At 45.0% G+C, this 19560-nt stretch overlaps 1 protein-coding gene across 1 annotated transcript; it reads left to right on the top strand.

Annotated features, from left to right (window-relative positions):
• Positions 1–8953: 8953 nt before the first annotated feature.
• On the top strand, positions 8954–12715 carry LOC147622350 (pectinesterase 2-like). Its single transcript, XM_086823454.1, has 2 exons — positions 8954–10594; positions 11532–12715. Exons 1-2 carry the CDS (start codon positions 9331–9333, stop codon positions 12227–12229), a joined length of 1962 nt encoding a protein of 653 aa, XP_086679580.1. The 5' UTR covers positions 8954–9330; the 3' UTR covers positions 12230–12715.
• Positions 12716–19560: the final 6845 nt, after the last annotated feature.

Below are 19560 nucleotides of genomic sequence, written 5' to 3'. Positions count from 1 at the left end.
TTTGTGGTCTTTGTGGATCTCCATAGGAGTGGAAAGCCCAGCCCCCTCCACCTGTACTTCCTTGCCTTTATAAGCAGAGGTGTCTCCCGCCAGAACATTAACATTCAGTTCTCGCATTGCAGATTGGTCATTTTCGTTAACCTGATCTTCCAGCAATTTGTCCACCTCTGCTTCTTCATGAGAGCCCAAGAGTAGAGACTCTTCAACCTCAGAGTCAACCCACTCTGGCAAGGAAGCTAGGAGGGCAAACTTGTTAACAGATTTAGCCCTCTTGGGGGGGTGACTCTAGCTGCTTTAGGGGGATGTTGAAGAGGGGTGGCATCTGGAGAAGCTGCCAGGTTTCTTTGGTTGCCCTCTTGGGGAGGTGACTCTAGCTGCTTTAGAGGGATGTTGAAGAGGGGTGGCATCTGGAGAAGCTGGGGAAGGGGCGTTGACCGAGGTAAGTCGAGGACAGTTTCTGACGAAGTGCCCACCAGTGGCACCACAGTGAAAACAGGCGGATGGGAGGTATTTGTATACTATGGCTTGCTCAAAGTGTTCACCATCGTCGGTGAAGATATCAATAGCTAAGGGGAGATCCAGCGAAATGTCCATTTCTATGAGTACTTGGGGGTGCCAAGAAGGCACATAGTCCGAGCAGGGTTTTCCTCCCAAAACTTTCCCCAGCTTCGAACCAATGACTCCTAGGTGATTATGGTAGTGGAGGGGCAGATTAGGAAACTCTACCCAGACAGGGTAGTTAACCAAGGCAGAGGCTTCAGGATTGAAATCTTTGTTCCAGCGAAAAAGGCTGAGGGGGGGATTACGGATGAGCCACTGGCCTCTGCTGAGGACATCAAACGCCATATGCGGGAGCTTGAAAACAAACAGATAGTGGTTTTTAGGAAGGGCCTGGATGGTCTCCACTTCAGTACCAATCACACCCCACTGGAGTCGAATCCAGCTTCTGATAGAATCTGCTGGGGGTTTAGGACCCGCCAGCAAACCGATAAGAGCCCTATTCTCCAGATCATGCTATATTCTTCGGATTTGAGAAGAAGGAAGAGTGACTGAGGGCTTACCTCCAATATGTGCGTCCCCTGTGCCTGCTCCAGTAGCACCAATGTCCCCGCTACAAAGGCGATCAGATGACGAAGGACCGTGGGCATCCGCCAGCGAAGGAGGGAGATTCAGGGCTGGGCCGAAGACAACACCATGTGACTTGCCGCTACAAGACAATGCTGCCATACACACGTTTCATACACGCGATAAATTACGGGCGCGTGTATGGTCGCGCATGTATTTGAATAGTATCGGGCACGTGTATTTTGGCATTTAAATTTGCGTGTATATTGGCATCTATCAGCGCGTGTATAAGCGCGCGTATATACACGCAATAATACACACATCAATACACGCTTTATTAAGAAAAACTAAATTCTTTTACAAAATTAAAAACTATTTTCTTTAAACCATCTCATAGTACATTACAGTATATATAATTACACAATCCCACTACATGCATTTACAACAATGAAATATATTCAAAAATAAATCATGAGATGATAATTAAAAGACAACACATACAATAGAAATGTCATCAATTTAGAACGATACAGTGACGGATTGGTTAGGGTTCGATCTCATCTTCAATAAGATCCATCCTTGCCAAACGATCAACATCAATATCCATTTGATCAATTTGTAAGGCTACGATTAAATTTATTCCACTATCGATATTTTGTCCATTGATAATGGTATCGATGTCCTGATCATCCTCATCAACATCACCATCATCCTCAATGGTAGGGTCATTCTCATGATCATGAGAAATGGCACGCTCATCCTCATTATCATGATCATCTCTTATTTCTTGATCATCGATCACAACATCTTCATTGGCATGTTCGACATCATCTTCATTGCGGCTTGTTACATCCTCCATATGCTCCATATCAGTGAATGTATTATACATCACTTTGGAACGTGGTGCAATAGGGATGACGTACCACCATTTAATGTCATGCACCATTGGTAGATAGATAACCTACTCAAATACACATACTGCAGTAATTAATTAGCATATCAAAAGTCAAGGGGTACGCGAGCTTAGATATATATGTACATGAAACACATTAGTAAAAAAATGCATACCTGCTCACATTGTTGTGGCAATACGAGCCTATCTTTCTTTGTTTGCCAAAACTTTGTAGAGTCAATAGTTACATAGCCACTTGCATGGCATTTTATCGTTGCATTAGGCCCTTTTTCCACCACGTTCATTTGCCATTTGACATCCAAAACATACACAAAGAAGCGACGAAAGTCAAGCCTAAGTGCCACAATAATCATCCATTTTTCCATTAGCTCCCTCAAAGCTGCTAATGACACCGCAATCTTGTGTATTCCTCTTTTCATCAATTCTTTGTGTTCGAAAATGCTTGCCTTCACACCATATAGCAATTAACATAGTGCACTGGACCAAAATAGAAGCAATATTTGTGTAAGCAATGTGAATAAATATTAAAAGCAAATCATTTACAACTAATGCAAAACATTAGTTCTATGTACCTTTAACATGCATCCTCGTGCATACTCCCATTCTTTCACCGTGATATGCAGCCCCTCGTCACTCTCTGCTCTCTCCATTTCCTCATGCAACCAATCAACATGGATATCATTCGGAAGTGTTGCTAGATGCTTAGGGTATGCCTTACGAGAGCCATGCTGCCTCCGAAAGAGAGCTCTTTCTGCTTGCCTTTTTGTCTTTGCATCCTCATATCTTGTAACCCATCTGCTCATCACATCACTATTAAGGATGCAAGTGAAATTGAGATCATCAATCAATGTTCTGTCAATTACTTTACTCTGTCCTTTTCCTTGAGGCACAATAGAGGTCATCCTCAAGTCCTCTTCATTGCTCCATAGTCGTGGCAAAGAGCTGTCCACCTAACCAAGAAATTTTGAAATATATACAAGAGACTCTTGTATCAACCAACCCTCGGCCATGCTTCCTTCAGGCCTTGCACTTTGCCTCACAAAGTCTTTTAAGGTCTTCATGAAGCGCTCTAGGAAGAACATCCAACGTGCATGCACAGTGCCACATAAAGCGATTTCGTCCACTAAATGCACAATGAGATGTAGTTGACTTGTGAGAATGGTTCGCGGAAAAGTCTCCTCTACCAAACAAACCACCTCCACTGCCATGACACGCGCATCGTCCAACGTGGCTGGATCAATTGCTTTGGAACTAACATATCTGAAAAATAAATAAATAGTACGTTATACCTCATGCACGTTCATTTTGCAAGGTATAATGAAGGGTGATCTGACATGGGTTTTACATACCTCACAAGCTCGCCCATCTTATAAATACATTTTTTCAAACTCTTATTTGCACAATGGTCGATGCTAGTAGGTAGTATGAACTGCGCACATAAGAGCACATGTATGTATGGTTTATGGCATTACAAAATTTAATTTCAACGTACAAGACTTGGAAAACACTTACTTGGAGCATCTTGTGCCAATCGTGGGACTTCAACCCATATAGTTGCTCAACGCCTCTTTTCTTAGTGGTTGTAAAGGCTCCCTTCAATGATCTCATGCATCCACCAGTGGGAGTACGCAAAGTGGTGTTAGCCTGCTTTACCTGCTTCTCCTCTTTCTTTGATATAATCCATGGTGCAGGCGAAAGACGAACGTGCCCACCCTCCTCTCGTGGCCAAGCTTGATGCATACGTCCTGCGACCCGCAAGTCCTCACGTACGCTAACATTGTCTCGTTTACCAATAACATGTTCCCAAATACCAGATCCCACATTCTTGAAGATGTGCATGTTTACCCGATGTTTTCAAACCTATTAAAATATAAATAAAAGTTAGAATAATAAAGTCAATATTTATAATTAATATAGCCAATAGTATTAGAGTAGGGAGGTAATTAGAATGCTTACCAAAACAATCGCTGTATCCTGGAAAGTCATGCATTGTCCACATCAACACTGCTTTTAAGTCGAAGTGTCGAGAGGAGGGAGGCCTACTAATGTCCACCACCACAGCACCTCTCCATAGTTCCTCCAACTCATCAATCCAACGGTTCGAGATAAACATCCATATGCTTGACTTTATGTTTCCCTGGAATTAGAAGGGATAACATAAGATGTCCCTTCTTGATCGCCATTGATGGTGGACGGTTGTAATTCACCAACACAACTGGCCACACGCTGTATGCGGTGCTTTTGAAACCAAATGGATTCACTCCATCCATACCTAGGCCAAGTCTCAAGTTTCTGGGCTCTGTTTTAAAGCTGGGCCACTCATTTTCAATATGCTTCCAAGCAGGAGTGTCTGCGGGAATTCTCCACATGCCATCATCCGATCGATGTGAGGAATGCCATGACATGAGCTCTGCTATGGATTTGCACTTGAACATGTGTTTGATGCGAGGAATTATAGGAAAGTGTCGCAAGACTTTACGAGGTACATCAAAACTCTTCACATCTGTTCTATACCTTGCTTCATCACAAGTGGGACAATGTCGAGCCTCCTTATGCGTCCCACGAAAGAGAATGCAATCATTGACGCATGCATGTATGCAATCATAATCCAATCCTCCAAGAGATGTCACATAGCGCCTCGCTATGTCTCTTGAGGTGGGTAGTCTATTTCCCTTTGGAAGCATGTTTGATAATAGCCTGCATCCAATATCATCAATTAGTCCTAAATCCTAAACCTTAAACCACTAATTCAAATTTGCAAGTTAGAATGCTTACTTCAATAATGCGTCAAGACTTGCATTGCTCCATCCATAAACTGTTTGTATATTGAGTAGTTCAAGTGAAGCACGTAAAATAGAGAATGTGCACCCTTCAAAAACCGGTGTCGATGAAGCCTTGTAAAGATGCTCTTGTTCCATATCATCGTCGTCCATACCTTTGGGATCATCCTTAAAAAGATTCCGCACCATATCATCAAACACTTCCTCTTCCACAACTTCGTGAGGTGGGGTGCAGGGCTATTGTCATCCCTTTCCCACTCATCTCTGACAATAGATCCCGAAGCTCCAGCATCATCTCGTCGACGCTTTGCGTACTCTCGTCGCGCGTAGGGCACCATGTTAGGGTATGGTACTACATCCTGCTTCAATTAGAGTTTATATATTACAACTCCATTAATTTAATTTGGATACCATGAGTCATTTGAATACTATCAATTAACATCTACTCACCTCTAAACCTGTTTGATTCCATTCTCCATAGATGGAGATGTGATTCAAGGTAATTCGACGTGCTCGTACAATGCATCCTTGACATCGATTACACATACACTTGATCCTTTGTCCCAACCACACATCGCGATTACGATGACGCATTGTCTCATCTTCACCAGAACTACTTGAGGAGGTTGATGACATCCTATGTACAAACCAGAAAACACAAAATCATAATCTGTTTTTAATGAAAGTATAAAAATCGCATGTATTAACGCGGCTACATCCTAAAAATCGCGTGTATTAACGCGGCTATATCCTAAAAATCGCGTGTATTAACGCGGCTTCTTCCTAAAAATCGCGTGTATCAACGCGGCCACATCTTGAAAATCGCGTGTATAAACACGGCTAGATCCTAAAAATCGCGTGTATAAACGCGGCTGATTTATCATAAACGCGAAAATACATGCATTTCTACACGCGACGACCTGTTTAAACTAAAAATAACCCGCCTTCCCCAAATAAACATTTTGAACTAACATATCTGCTCTCTTTCGTTTTCGCCTCTTCCAACATAGCACTAAACCTAAGTGCAAGGAGCAGACAAGGAGCACACACAGGTGAAGGAAACCGACCAAAAAGAAGACTCACTTTTTCAGAGGTGAGTCAGTTTGTCCTTTGCCTTGTCTTTTTCCTCAGATTTGTTTATGCTATTGTCTCTTTTCTTTATGGGTTTGTCTCCGTCCTTCTCCTTCTCTGGTTGCCATCTGGTGAACGATTCTGACAGGGGCGACAGTGGGCCTTTTATAAGGACACATTGTCGGAGGTCGGTCGCTTTCAAATTTTTTTTTTCGCAGGTTGCGTGTAGAAACGCGTGTATGTCTGCATGTATCCTATCTGCATAGACTGTTCACACGCATATACACGCGTTTCTGGATGGGTGTATATACGCATTTCTGGATGGGTGTATACACGAGACTGTGTTTCCCCATTCTATGGTTTGCAGGCTGATAGGTGGCTTGGATGATGATATTTGTGAGAGTCAAGAGATAGCCCATGATGTACATGAGGATTATTTTTGCAGATTCTTTATGGATATTCCAGGTTCTTCATCCGATCCATTTGTGTACAGCAATTGGCTGATGGAGATGCTAAATCATTTTGGGCGCCATCCTGGTCCAGTTGAGCTTACAGAGTACACGTATGCCCATCCCCCTCCTTCCATGCCTGGTGTCTATATCCCTACCGCGAGTATCCAGGGCACTCCACTGCCGTCTATGCCTACGAGTCCGACGAGACGGCATGCAGCTTCTCCTCTTCCACGCCCACTGAGGAGACATACCTCGTCCCAGACACACTCACGCACACCCTCCCAAGCACCATCGCATCAGGGCTCATAGCCACCATCATGTACTCCCTCAGAGCCACCGTCACGTCAGGGCTCACAGCCACCGTCATGTAGACAATCCCCCAGTCGTGACTCCACCCGCAGCAGTAGGAAGAGTGGGAGTGGAGGATGCGGCGGGTGCTTTGGTGGGGGAGGTAGTAGGGCACGCGGTGAGAGAGGAGATAGAGGGAGAAGAGTTAGAGGAGACAGTTCGGAAGAGGAGGAGATGAGAGAGGTGGAGGGAGTGATCTGCTATGATGTGACAGATAGGGGCGGGATAGTGATGGATGCGAGGGGGAAAGAGGTAATGGAGTACATGCGTGGGGTAGTATCAAACTTGTATAGAAATTGTTTTATTAAATTTAAAGATCAAAATAGCCGATTAGTTGGGGAGGTGATAGAGGCTGTACATAGTCGGTACCCCAATCCCCCACATGCTACATTCTCGGATGTATGGGAAAGGACGCGAATAAGGAAGATCTTAAGTAATAAAAGATCTCACCTTAAAAAACTCGCGTACGATGATGGGCTAAATGTAGCTGCGGGTGGCTATCCTGCCGAGAAACCTCCCACTGCGCACAAACGCGAGTGGAAGGAGGCAAAGAAACGAGCAGAGGGTGGCGTGAAGAGCAGGCAGCATGTGGAGGCACGACGGATCCAGATGGAGACCATTGGATCTTCGCATTTCGGATCTGGCGGTGTCGAGTCGTCATGGGAGGCAGAGTTCGTAAGTATCTTGCCACTTTATTTGATTGTTTACTTAATTCATTGATTCTATGATTGTTTTAATCTTACAAATTGTATTGATTATGATACAGCGACAGGTTATGGGGAGGAAGCCCACAGCCCACGATACTGGGTATGCTCGCCGGCATAGCAGACGTGACACGTGGGCCATCTTCAGAGCCGAGGGACGTATTACGGATGCGCAGTTTGAGATGGCCATGAGACCATGCGGTCGACAGGTACTTGAAAACTCTAAACGAATGATTTTGGTTTATTGATCCACCTGCCGCCACTGCAGAGGGTGGACGTGAGCACTACTCATCGGACATTCCGACCGATGTGAGCTCATCTAAGCATGGAGGGAGCACCGAGTCATCATCTGGGTCTGAGTAGTACTCAGACTTATAGTATCACATTCCATATTGATGATGTGGTTGTATATATATTTTTGTAATTGAAGCCATGGGCTACTTCGACATATGGACTCCCTTGTATATATGTGTGAAATTTTGATAATAATATTGAATCGTGAATTGATAGTATTGCATTCATGTCTGTCTTGAATCGTGTATTGACAATGTATACATTCATGTCGTTCTTGTCTTAATCTTCCTCTCGTGGATGGTCCAATGCACCCAAAAAAAACAAATCCAGAGAGTGTTATTGAATGCTGGAATGCTGGAACAGCATTCAGGTACCAAATAGCACTCTCTGGATTTTTTTTTTGCTCTCTGTTCGCGTGTATAAACGCGTCAGATCTACAAAAAGTCGCGTGTATATACGCGGATAATCTGTAAAACACGCGTATATAAACGCGTCAAATCTGAGAAATACGCGTGTAAAAGCGCATCTAAAGTGACAAAACGCGTGTATACACGCTTGTATCAGCGCGTCTAAGGGCAGCTGGACTGACAGAACACATGTATACGCCCGTGTATCAGCGCGTCTGAACAGTCCTATACACGCGCTTTTACACGCATGTCTCTGGCCGCGATTATACACGCGCTGATACACGGGCCCGCTACTTTTTTTCACAAGTCATTTTTAGCGGCTAGGAGCGCGGGTATGAGCCCGATCCCTTGTAGTGTGAGAGAGGCTTCCATGGGCAGGCCATGGAAGGCTTCGTGAACTGCCTGAGGAGGAGACGGGAAGCACGGAGGAGGAGGAGCAGCACCGATGAGGTCGACCGGATGAGACAGTGCATTGAACTGAAGTAACGAGGGCGCATGCAACTGCTGCCACACGTTAGGCTGAGGAAAGCCTGACGCGGCGGCCATGCAGACTGCCCCGGCCCCGACGGAGCGCTCGAAGTGACTGACGGTTGAGGATACACAGAGGAATAGCGGAGGTTAATCAAAAGATACGCAGACGATTAGCGGAGGTCGCCATGTAGGCTCAGTCACCATTATCAGCTTTACTTGACTGATATTATTATTATTATTATTATTATTATGTGCACCATTACTCAATCGAAAGGACTCGGTCTCTATCTGCTTGCTGTTACCTGTCTTTAAACAATTTGCATGCGCAAATCAAAGCACTGCATGTGGCCGGCCGGAAGGTCAGTGGCAGGGAGGGGAGGGATGGTGGGGGCCACGCTGTGGAGCTTTCTATTGAATAAAGGTGGTTGACAACTTGAAGAGCACGGCTGCCATGGCATGATGATGAGTTTTTCACTGTGTGTGTGTGCGCGCTGCAGCCTGCCACTGCAGCACTGCTCGCAATATACATCTCGATTCTCCTTCATCTTGGTTCCAGAATCCAAATGCGAGTAGATTTAAGACTTTTAACTGTGTTCCCGATCCCCGAAAGTCAAGCAGATTACACTGCAGTGGGCTGCATAGTGGACTTATCTATGTGCGTGTGTGTGGTGGGTGTGTGTGTGTGTGTGTGTACAGTGAGTGTGTGTGTGAGAGAGAGAGAGAGAGAGAGAGGGAGGGAGACCCTGCTCAGAGCAGCTCGCACCTCACTTCAGTTCACAGTATCTACATCGTAGAGAAGCTTTTGCTTTTGGCTTTCGGGCCGCCATGGAGATGCAACGCATCCCATCCCGCAGGCTTAGCTTCTCTCGCGCTGCATCCCTCCGTTCCTACGGTAAGCTCGACCAGCAGGCGCCCATCGCCTTGTCCGATATCCCTGACGACACCAAATACGGCCGCTCCCGTTGTCGCTGCTTCCTCGCCTCCCTCTGCTGCGCCCTGTCCCTCATCGCCGCCATTGCCGTGGTTGCCCTCCTGGCCGTCCGGGCTCGCAGCCACCGAACGCAGTCCTCGGCCTCGCAAGACCAGCAGCAGCCTCTCTCGTCAGGCTCCGCAGCCATCGAAGCAGCTTGCAACACCACTATGTACCCTGAGCTCTGCTACGAGTGGCTGTCCGCCGACCCGGGTGCCCTAACGGCCAATCCAATCCATTTGGCCGCCATAGGGGTGAAACTCGCCCTTAGTCGCGTCCAAGACGCTTCAGCTCTAGCGACCAAGCTCAGCCTTCGTACAACAAAAGACTATAATCTGACGAAAGGGGCCATCAAAGACTGCATTGAGCTGATGGAAGCGTCAAGCGATCAGCTAAACGATTCAATGGCCGGCCTGAACTCTTTAAGTTTGCATTCTCTCGAAAGCTCGCTTTTCAACATCAAGGTGCAGCTAAGTGGGACGATGGGTTTTCAATTAGCTTGCTCGGAAGGCTTTGCAGCTCAACCTCAAGGCACTGCAGACATCTCTCTGCTGCTGAAGTCCCAGGACAAGGTTTCAAAGGGAGTTATAATAGCCTTAGGATTAGTGGAAACCCTCTCTAAGCTTGGCAGTGATCTCTCCTCATGGAAGGATTTGCCACACCATATCATCCCACATATAAGGCGCCTTCTTTCGGATATTGAGCACAATAGCCAGCTCCAATCTAGTCTTGCCTATCCTAAGGTTTTTAGTAATGATGTTAATTATCCGAACTTGGTTCTTGATGATGATATTATTAATACTCCATTTCCTGAGTGGTTGCCTGCTGCTGATCGCAAGTTGCTTCAAGCTCCTTCTACCTCAACAACCCCTGATGTTACAGTTGCTCAAGATGGAACTGGAAATTACAAGACTATCCAAGAGGCTCTCAACAATGTGCCCTCTAAGCTCAGCAAGCGTTACACCATCTACATTAAGAAGGGCACTTACAATGAGTACCTTACCATCGCTAACTCAATGAAGGGCCTCACCCTCATTGGCGATGGCATCGGATCGACCATCATCACTGGAAGCAGAAGTAACAAGCAGGGGTTCACCACATACCAGACAGCTACCGTAGGTAAGTACTAAGAACCCATTTTTGGCCTGCTCTTATCTCTTTGCTTCTCTTTGTTTTAAACGGCAAACTACTAACAAAGCTAAACGAATGTTTTTAGCACATATTGGCCACATAAAAATTAGCGCTACACTATATTTGATTTAGGTCCACTCTTCAATAGGTCCCCTCAAACCCAAAAAAAAAAACACACAAATATGTATATATATATATATATATATTTTGCAACCAATCTACTATTTTTATTACAACCCAGACATGTTAGTTACAACACCCATCCACTAGCTCACAAGTTATATGGACATCTCCACTAGCTAGTATGTTTTGAACCTACAACCTTGGAGAATAACACAATAGGCGAGATTTGAATCCATTACCTTGGAGATTAACATAATCACTCTATCCACTGAAGTACTATTGTGTTGACTTATATGTATATATATATAAATTTGACAACTAATCTGTTAGTTACAACTCACACCCACCATCCCACAAGTTACAAAGATATCTTCACTATAGCAAGCCACAACCTTGGGGAATAATACAATCACTCTATCCATCAATCACTCTATCTATACATTGAACTACTGCTGTGTTGACATATATATATATATACATATACATATATATATACATATATATATACATATATATATATATATACATATATATGTCTATGTATATATATATATGGATGTATGTATGTATGTATATACATATATCAAATCCTTATTTTTTTTATTACCTTCTACAATTTTTTTTATTACCTTCTACAGGCGATAGGTCCTGAGATTAACCTTAGCACATTAAACCATCACTTTTAGTTACTAGTAATTAGTCGTCATACTACGAGGCTAGTGCTAGAATTTTGTATCAAACGGTTTGAGACATGGAAGCTCTGCTCGTCTGATTTGATTTGATACGTGTGGGTTGAATGCAGCTATAGTCGGTCCCAACTTCATAGCGAGGAATATCAGCTTCCGCAACACGGCGGGGCCGAGTGGTTACCAGGCGGTGGCAGTGAGGGTGAACTCCGACTACACAGTCTTCGACACGTGCAGCTTCGAGGGGTACCAGGATACTCTCTACGCGCTGGCGAACAGGCAGTTCTACACGCGTTGCAATATCTACGGCACAATCGATTTCATATTTGGCAATGCGATAGCCGTGTTCCAGAACTGCTATCTGCTGGGCAAGCGCCCGCTGCCCGCCCAATACAACACGTTCACAGCGCAAGGGAGGGAGGTTTCCGCCGACCCCAGCGGCTTCAGCTTCCAGAAGTGCACACTCGGGGCGGACACGGACCTCCAGAGCTCTAGTACCTCCGTTTCTAACTACCTCGGCCGCCCGTGGAAAGCCTACTCGCGGACGGTCTTCCTACAGTGCAACATCGGGGGGCTCATTGCTCCAGCCGGCTGGGTTGAGTGGGATCCCACCAACCCTTTCACCGACACACTCTACTACGGCGAGTATCAGAATTCCGGCGGCGGAGCCGGCACGGCCAATCGCGTTGCGTGGAAAGGGGTCCACCCAGCCATGACGGTGCAAGAGGCCACCCTTTTTACCGTAGAGCAGTTCATCTCTGGCTCCGCATGGCTCCCTGACGCCCAGGTTGCCTTCCAAGATTCACTGTCGTAGCTCTCTGAGTCTGCCGTGCTCTGTCGAGTCTCGTCATCAAGCTGCTGCGGCATTCATATATATAAGGAGATGCGAGCAGTGCTCGGTAACCGTTGCACACTCCATTGGCCACCAACCCTCTCGTACACTCTCAACCCTTGTAATATTTAATGGTTTTATATCAACCATTTTTTTACTAGGTCCCCGGCCATTAGTGAGCTTTGGACTAGGTCAGTAGTAAATGGGCTAGGGATCTCTTTGCCTAGAGATGCACATGGACACAATGGATTTTAGGCAAGGAAGTTATTCACTATGAGGAATGTTGTGTTACTTTTGGGACCATCAGGTTCACCTGCCTTTGGGAGATTTAGTGTTCAAGGAATGACGTACTCTTTGGTGAGATGGTTTCTTGGGGAATTGACTTGTTAGAAAGTTGTATTGCTAATGTAGAAAGTCTTATAGAGGTTAATAGTCTCGAACGATATTTCAAGCTACTAGCTCTTTTACACTCCCTTGAGTCCATGCTACATGATTTACACTCTTTTATTCTAAAATTGTATGCATTGTTGCTCATTTAACCTCTTTGTGCACCTGTGTAACTGGTGCAACTACGTGGTTGTGGCTCCGCTACTATCGACATTTCCCATTTATGTGATTTTCAACAAAGAGCTTCTATTCACAAAGAATCAAATCCTTGTACGTATGAAGGGCTTGAAGTAAGACTCTATTCATGAGGCTTATGCATTTTTAGAAAGGGAAGCTTATGGCTACGAAAAAGAAGTTGGGAGCTTATTTTCCAAATCAAGAGAACAACCCATATAGAAGAGTGAGAGAAGGTAGTATTTTGCAGTGAAGGGAGCAAGTCTAGGTCTAGGGAGGAGAAGAGGAAGTGGAGAGAGAGGAAAGATGCTAGCACTAATATTCAATGTGAGGAAAGTTGTAATGGGAAATTTCCTCATAGGCCAAGGAAGGAGAAGGGGATGTGGAGAAAGAGAAAATAGTAGAGGCTACCACAAATATTTAATATGAGAAAAAATTTCCTCATAGCTTAAAACATCGTGTATTTTTGAGTTAAGGGAGGGGAGGAGAAGGGGAAGTTGGAGAAAGAGAAAATAGTAGAGAAAAGTTGTAGTGGGAAACTTTCTCATAATTTATAACTTCACACCAGTAAATAAAATTACTAATTAAAAACGACTCAAACTTCGTCCTAGTAAATGATTGTATAGCATGCAGTCATTATCTGTCTATGTACTCCCTAGAGCTTCTCCACTGTGTGTGTGTGTGTGTGTGTGTGTGTGTGTGTGTGTGCGTGCATTCTTGCAACCCTGTTTCCAACAATTGGTATCAGAGCATACACTCCTCGCCCCTATTCATGTTGTTGCCTATCCTTCACCCTAAGTAACTTGTCTTCTTGAATCGAATCAAGGATCCCTTCTGAGTCCGAGTGCATTTTGGGGGTCATTTGCACGGTTTTTGGTTCTTTATGAACATTTTTGGGACCAGAATTACATTGTTGTTCATCGGATTATGGAGTAGTATTGTTATATCTACTACAGACATGTGTGTAGATACACATGTGAAAGCATCATCAGACACTTACCACACTAGATCTTGTCACTACAAGCTACACTTCAACGACATCGATCTCTACATCTTATGAGTAAAATTTTTATTCACTTTACTCTGCATTTCTTTCATACACCTCATAGGTCTCCATTGTCAGTGGCCTTATTAGCAGTGTTGGTGTCTGGTTAAGACCCAACACTAGCAGTGGTCTTATTAGCAGTGTTGGTGTCTGGTTAAGACCCAACACTAGCGCGATTCTAGACCACCAAGTCAACTCCGAAGGAGACGCAACTAACGCAGCTACACCCAATGAGATAAGCCAACACACAATTGTTGAGCTATCGTCTACCTAAGTGCGGGGAGATTGAGCATGAATGCAAGTAGGTTAGTTCCTATGGTTATCCAGATTCCAGATAACCTATCACATCCAGATAGAAATAACTTAACACAAGATTGAATGCAACACAAATAGAGATGAGTAGATAGAGAGCAACACAAATAGAGATGAGTAGATAGAGAGCAACAGTGAGATGAGACACAATCCATTCATGAATATGACAGTACAATGCCTTGGAGAAAATCTTCCCATAAACTGCTCTCTCAACTCTCTTGTGTCCCTATTCGGTATTGTTCCTCTCCTCAAAGCTTGAGTAGACTCAACATGTCTCTCTATCCTAACAGTGATGCACCCTTCTACAGTCTACAGTAGGTGGACTAGACTCACGCTCACTCCTCTCTTTTTCTTCTCCGACTAATCCCCCCTCTTCCCATTACAACCACAAGTACTACCCATTCATCAAGAAGCTGTTACAAGTTTGTTACAAAATGCAAAGACCCGGTTGTTGCACAACGATCAGTCAAGCAGCAATCTGAGCGGCGGCCAAACAGGCTGGTTGGCTCGGCCAACACCTGGCAATCACGGTGGATACTACGCCAATGCCAGTTATGGTTTGAAAAAAATTGTTCCCGAATTGCACTTGGTTCGAATCGTCCCATCCAGATTCCTTACGGCCTGTTCTCCAGCCACCTTCTTATATGGTAACTCCTCTGTGGCAACGCCCCGTAAGATGAACTTGATTGGGTGATCAGGGGCATACCAAGGCTCATAGGCTCTCTTCCTGTTGCTCACCCAAGTGTACCCTATGCCAATTCTTTCATTAGCTTTTTGAAATTGCACTTCGATGGGTTTTGCATCCAGATGCCTCGCCCTTTCTTTGTGCATCACTTCCACCTCCATTCCTGCCAATAGTAATCGAAGGCATGAGGCTCTATCTATTGGGGAGTGATGAGGTCCTCTTTGAACACCATCTATTCTGGTTCCTTGGGCCTTCTCTTCCCACCCCAACCCCATCTCCACCAATAGGGTGGTGTCCTTGTAGGTTCAGTTTTGGCATCTCCCTTTTCCTATTGGTGAGGGGCTTTAGCAGGGTCGCTCTTTGAATGAGTTGTTGCTGCCTCACCTGGATCTGTGAGTCATGAGACTGCTGCTACCACGCACCGCTCTGGATCCAGGGAGGGGCTTCTTCCTTGTCCCCTGCAGCACCTGCCTGTGAGCTGCCCTGCCCTTTCCTACTGGCCTTCGACCCTTCCAACTGGATCATGAATTTCACAATCTCCTTCCAGTTGGAAGGCCTCGGGGCAAGGCCTCGGGGCACTTGCCTATTGGGCTGTCTGGATTAAAGTCTACATGCAGTTTAGGGCAATGCCCTTCCAGACGCCCATGCTTTGTTGTCCCAGCTCTTCCTAGACCCTCCTCTACATCTCTTCCTTATCCCTCTTTTCCCTTTTGGCCCATCCTTGAAAGTCTTCTATCATCTAGTCCTTGGCCCTGATCTCCTCGGCATGCCCCTTCCTCATGGCATCCAGTTGATCCTCTCTCTTCCCCAGAGGTCAGCATGTGCTATCGTCAGGGCAACGTTGAGCTCACTGACGATCATTCTCCCTCCTTTTGCTCTTGTATTTAGCAAGGGTTGTAGATTCTACCTCCTTCCTGAGGGTATGTATGGTTAACCCATCCTGCCTCTGTTGTTCCTTGAACTCCTCCATGAGGCCTTCCAATTCTTCAATCTGTGCTTTAAGTGTAGCTTTGTGGCTATCTTGCTCCGCTAGCTTCTTCGTTTGCAGCCCATGCATGCTCTTTAAGCTCACTATCGTTGGGGATCGGGTCCATTGATGACCCCTTGTATATCACCAACTCTTTCCCCTTCCTGTCTGTTGGTGCAACTATCTTTTCCCATCTCCCTTCAGGAGTGTGAACTGATGCTTCTTTCCAGACCTCCACCTAGTTTTTGAGCTACTCAATTTCCTTCTGCAGCTTGCTGGCACTTCCCCCATTTCCCTCGGCCTCCTTGCCTTCTTGGTCAGGTGTTGCTACTTCTAGAGCTCTTGTTGGTTCTAGGCCTAATAGATGGGTTTGGTTTGGCTATCCGGAGCCTCCTTCTAGATTGTTGTCCTGTGTGAGTGGTAGGGCATTATTTGTCTGCAGCACGATGTTGGGGCTTGCATTGCTGTGAAAACAACTTCTTCAAATAATCCCCCACACCTCCTTTAGATCTTCAATGGCCTACCCTTCCCACTATTCCATCCTTTCAATATCCAACTCATATACTTTTGGGAATTCATCAACATCCAAGACAGCCAACCTTGCTTCTGCTTTGACCAGCTCTACCTTGTCTCTATTAGCCTTGGCATGTACTTCTTTGATGATCCTAATATGTTCTTCTCTTATTATGGCAACTTGGCCTTCTATTGTGGCCTGGCTCTCCCTGGCCGTTTCCAGATCCCCTTGTAGCCAAAAAACCTTCCCTCCTTGCCATGGCCTCTTTCATTCTTTCCATATCCTCTTTAAACTCCTTGTTGGTCCTTGATCTGTAGTTGCATTTCTCCTAATTGGTCCGCCTCCAATTTCCTCCTGTGCAGCTCTTCTTGCAGGGGTTCCTATTGACTCTTCACTAGGGATGATGGCATCCTTTTCCTTTACAATAGCTTGTAGTTTTGTCATTTCTTTCAAGCCATCATTCATGCACCTCTGCAAATAGTTGAGGGCTCCCTGCACCCAGCCTATATCTATGTTTTCTGGAAAGCTCACAGCACTGGTAGTAGGGATGTCCGACTGCACTTACTCTAGCTACATGCTTGTGGTGGTCATTACTATTTCCTGCTGCTCCAGTTGGTGTGCTAGGATAAACTTTTCGATGCCGACCAAGTCCTCCTTTAGCTATTTTCTACTCTTTGCTTTAACTGGCTCGTTGCTCCCCTCCTTGCATGTCTTTCCCTTCTTTCCAGACTTTTTCTCCCCAAACTCCAAGATCCTCTTTTTTCCTAAGGCAGTGTGTTCCTTTCCATGTTCGGAAGCTTGACCCTGGGGCTTCTCAGCTTCTTCCTCTCTGTGCTTCTCCTCTTCTTTTTGTTCTACCATTTCTTTTTGGCCCTCCTCCTTCTTTCCAGCTCCTGATTGTCCCTTGAACAAAGCTATCAAGTAAGGGCCAATCTTAGTTTTGGTATTCGGGTGATTGATCTTTCATATTATTGTATAATACTTCGGCCCATTCCACCTTGGTTCCTACTTATGCCACCTTCACCATTCCGTATGCTTTTCTTGACATGCAGTATGGCTTGTGGGTGAGATTTATCATCTCCACCATGAAGCGTATCTGCTTTTGTCTCTCCTCATCTGGAGTGCCTATTATTTTAAATTCCTTGGCCTTCCCCTCCAACGGGCCAAACTCCTTTATTAGATCATCATCCTTAGCTGGCTTGACCTCATCCTCTCCTTCAGCTACTAGCGATTTGAACACCTCAGCTACATACAGGGGGTCGAAAGTTCTCTTCTCACGTGATGATGACATTGGATTTTTGCAAACTTCTCCAGCTCCTTGGCGGCCTTAAAGTTGTGCTGGAGCTCCTCCCAGGGAAGCTCTCTAAATTCTTTCAAACCCATTTTCTCCAGCCACTGGGTTTGCTTGTATGTCTCCTTGTACAGGGTGGAAGAGAGGTAGTCAAATTTCGCCATTTTGTCTGCTTCGATTGCACTAGATTTGAGAGAGAGAAGATGAGGGTGGAAGCAAAGCTTAAAAGCAATGTAGTTCAGAATGCAAGGTAGCAAGAACTCATTGCACATCAATTTTTGAATTAGGCTTTTGACGGAGAGGCAGCCGACCATTGTCGTGGTGCAAGCTTCCCATGGGTACGGCCATAACTACCCAACTTCTCCATGATCTTCCCAAATCGCTTTCACAATCTAGCCATGAGTACTTGCGATGCCTTTTGCGAGGTCATTAATTGTTAGGCTAGGAGAAGGGAATGGCGACATGACACGTGTCCCTTTCCATTCATGCACCCTTTTTCGAGGTGGCAACCTCACTTTTCGTGCCATTTCCACGCTGTTGCTAGTTGGCTCCTCTATTTCTATGCATACTAAAATCATATTTACATATGTACATCCTAATTTGGGATTTTGTTTTCTTTTATTTCTATCTACTCCAGAATCCAGTCCTGATTCCCGATCCTGTGACAGAACTCAAGCTCTTCCTCTTGGGCACCTTCTATATCTTGATTGGATATTTCAACTTGTTGGACAATCTCCATATCTGGATCTTTGTCTAGACACACTTCCCTTCTGTTCTCCAAATTTGGATCTAGATCTAGACATGCTTTTCCTTCAAGACATGCTTATCTTGCTATTTTTGGCATTTTTCCATAATAAGGCTTCATCCTGTACCCATTCACTAGTTTCCTTAAGCTTTGTCCATCTAGACTTGCCAGCTCAAATGTTCCTGTTCCCATTTTCCTGACAATTTTGAATGGGCCAGTCCATCTCATTTTTAGTTTTCTTGGGTGGGGTTCCATTCTTGATGAGAATAGCAAGACTACATCTCCTTCTTCTAAGATCTTGAATTTCGTGTTCTTGTCCACGTGTAACTTTCTCCTTTTCTACACACAATCTCAGATGTCCATGCCTTGTGGAGTCTCCTTTCATCCATCTTGAGGAGTTGTTCAAACCTGTGCACCTCTAATTCTTCCGGAGAGTCTTTTTGCTCTACAGCTATCTTGAGGCTCTATGTTAGGAACTTGATGGGCACCACTACCTCCAATCCATGCACCATGATGAAAGATGTAAGTCTTGTTGCATTCTTATACGCTGTCTGAAAAGCCCACAACTCTAAGTGTATCTTTCTGTCCCAATAGGTCCTATTCTCATTCACTGTCTCGATCAGTATTCCCTTCATGATTTTATTTATGGATTTTTCTTGCCTATTTGCTTGTGGGGATAGTAGACTATTGACTTTTTATATATTATCATGTGGTGCTCTATCAATTTCCTAATCACGTCATTAAGGAAATGGGTCCCTTGGTCATTGACTATCTCAATTGGGCATCCAAATCTTGTCATTATGGTTTCATATAGAAAATTTTCCACCAATGATGCCTTATAGTATTTCAGGGCCTTGGCCTCTACCCAGTTGGTGTAGTAATGTGTGGCCACTAGGATATATTGTTTCCTATTCTTTGACGTGTTGGCTTGAAGGGTCCCACAAAATCCATACCCCATTTCTAGAATGGCTCTAGGGGCAACATTTGGGTGTGTAACATTCTACCTACATCGTTCGGTTTCCCCAGCCTCTGCCATATATCGCATTCCTTTGCAAACCTATGCGCGTCTTTTAATGCAACCGGCCACCACAAACTTGCCTCTGGAACACCTTACGCCCTGTAACTTCTTCAAAAAAATGCCCACCACTTATGCCTTGGTGTGCTTCTACCAACATAGCTTATTGCTCATGTTC

The sequence above is a fragment of the Cibotium barometz genome, chromosome 29, assembly GCF_041138505.1.
Source record: "Cibotium barometz isolate CiBa-2024 chromosome 29, ASM4113850v1, whole genome shotgun sequence".
Classification (NCBI taxonomy): domain Eukaryota; kingdom Viridiplantae; phylum Streptophyta; class Polypodiopsida; order Cyatheales; family Cibotiaceae; genus Cibotium; species Cibotium barometz.
The sequence above is the reverse complement of the archived record's forward strand: the minus strand, read 5'-3'. Positions and strand labels throughout refer to the sequence as shown.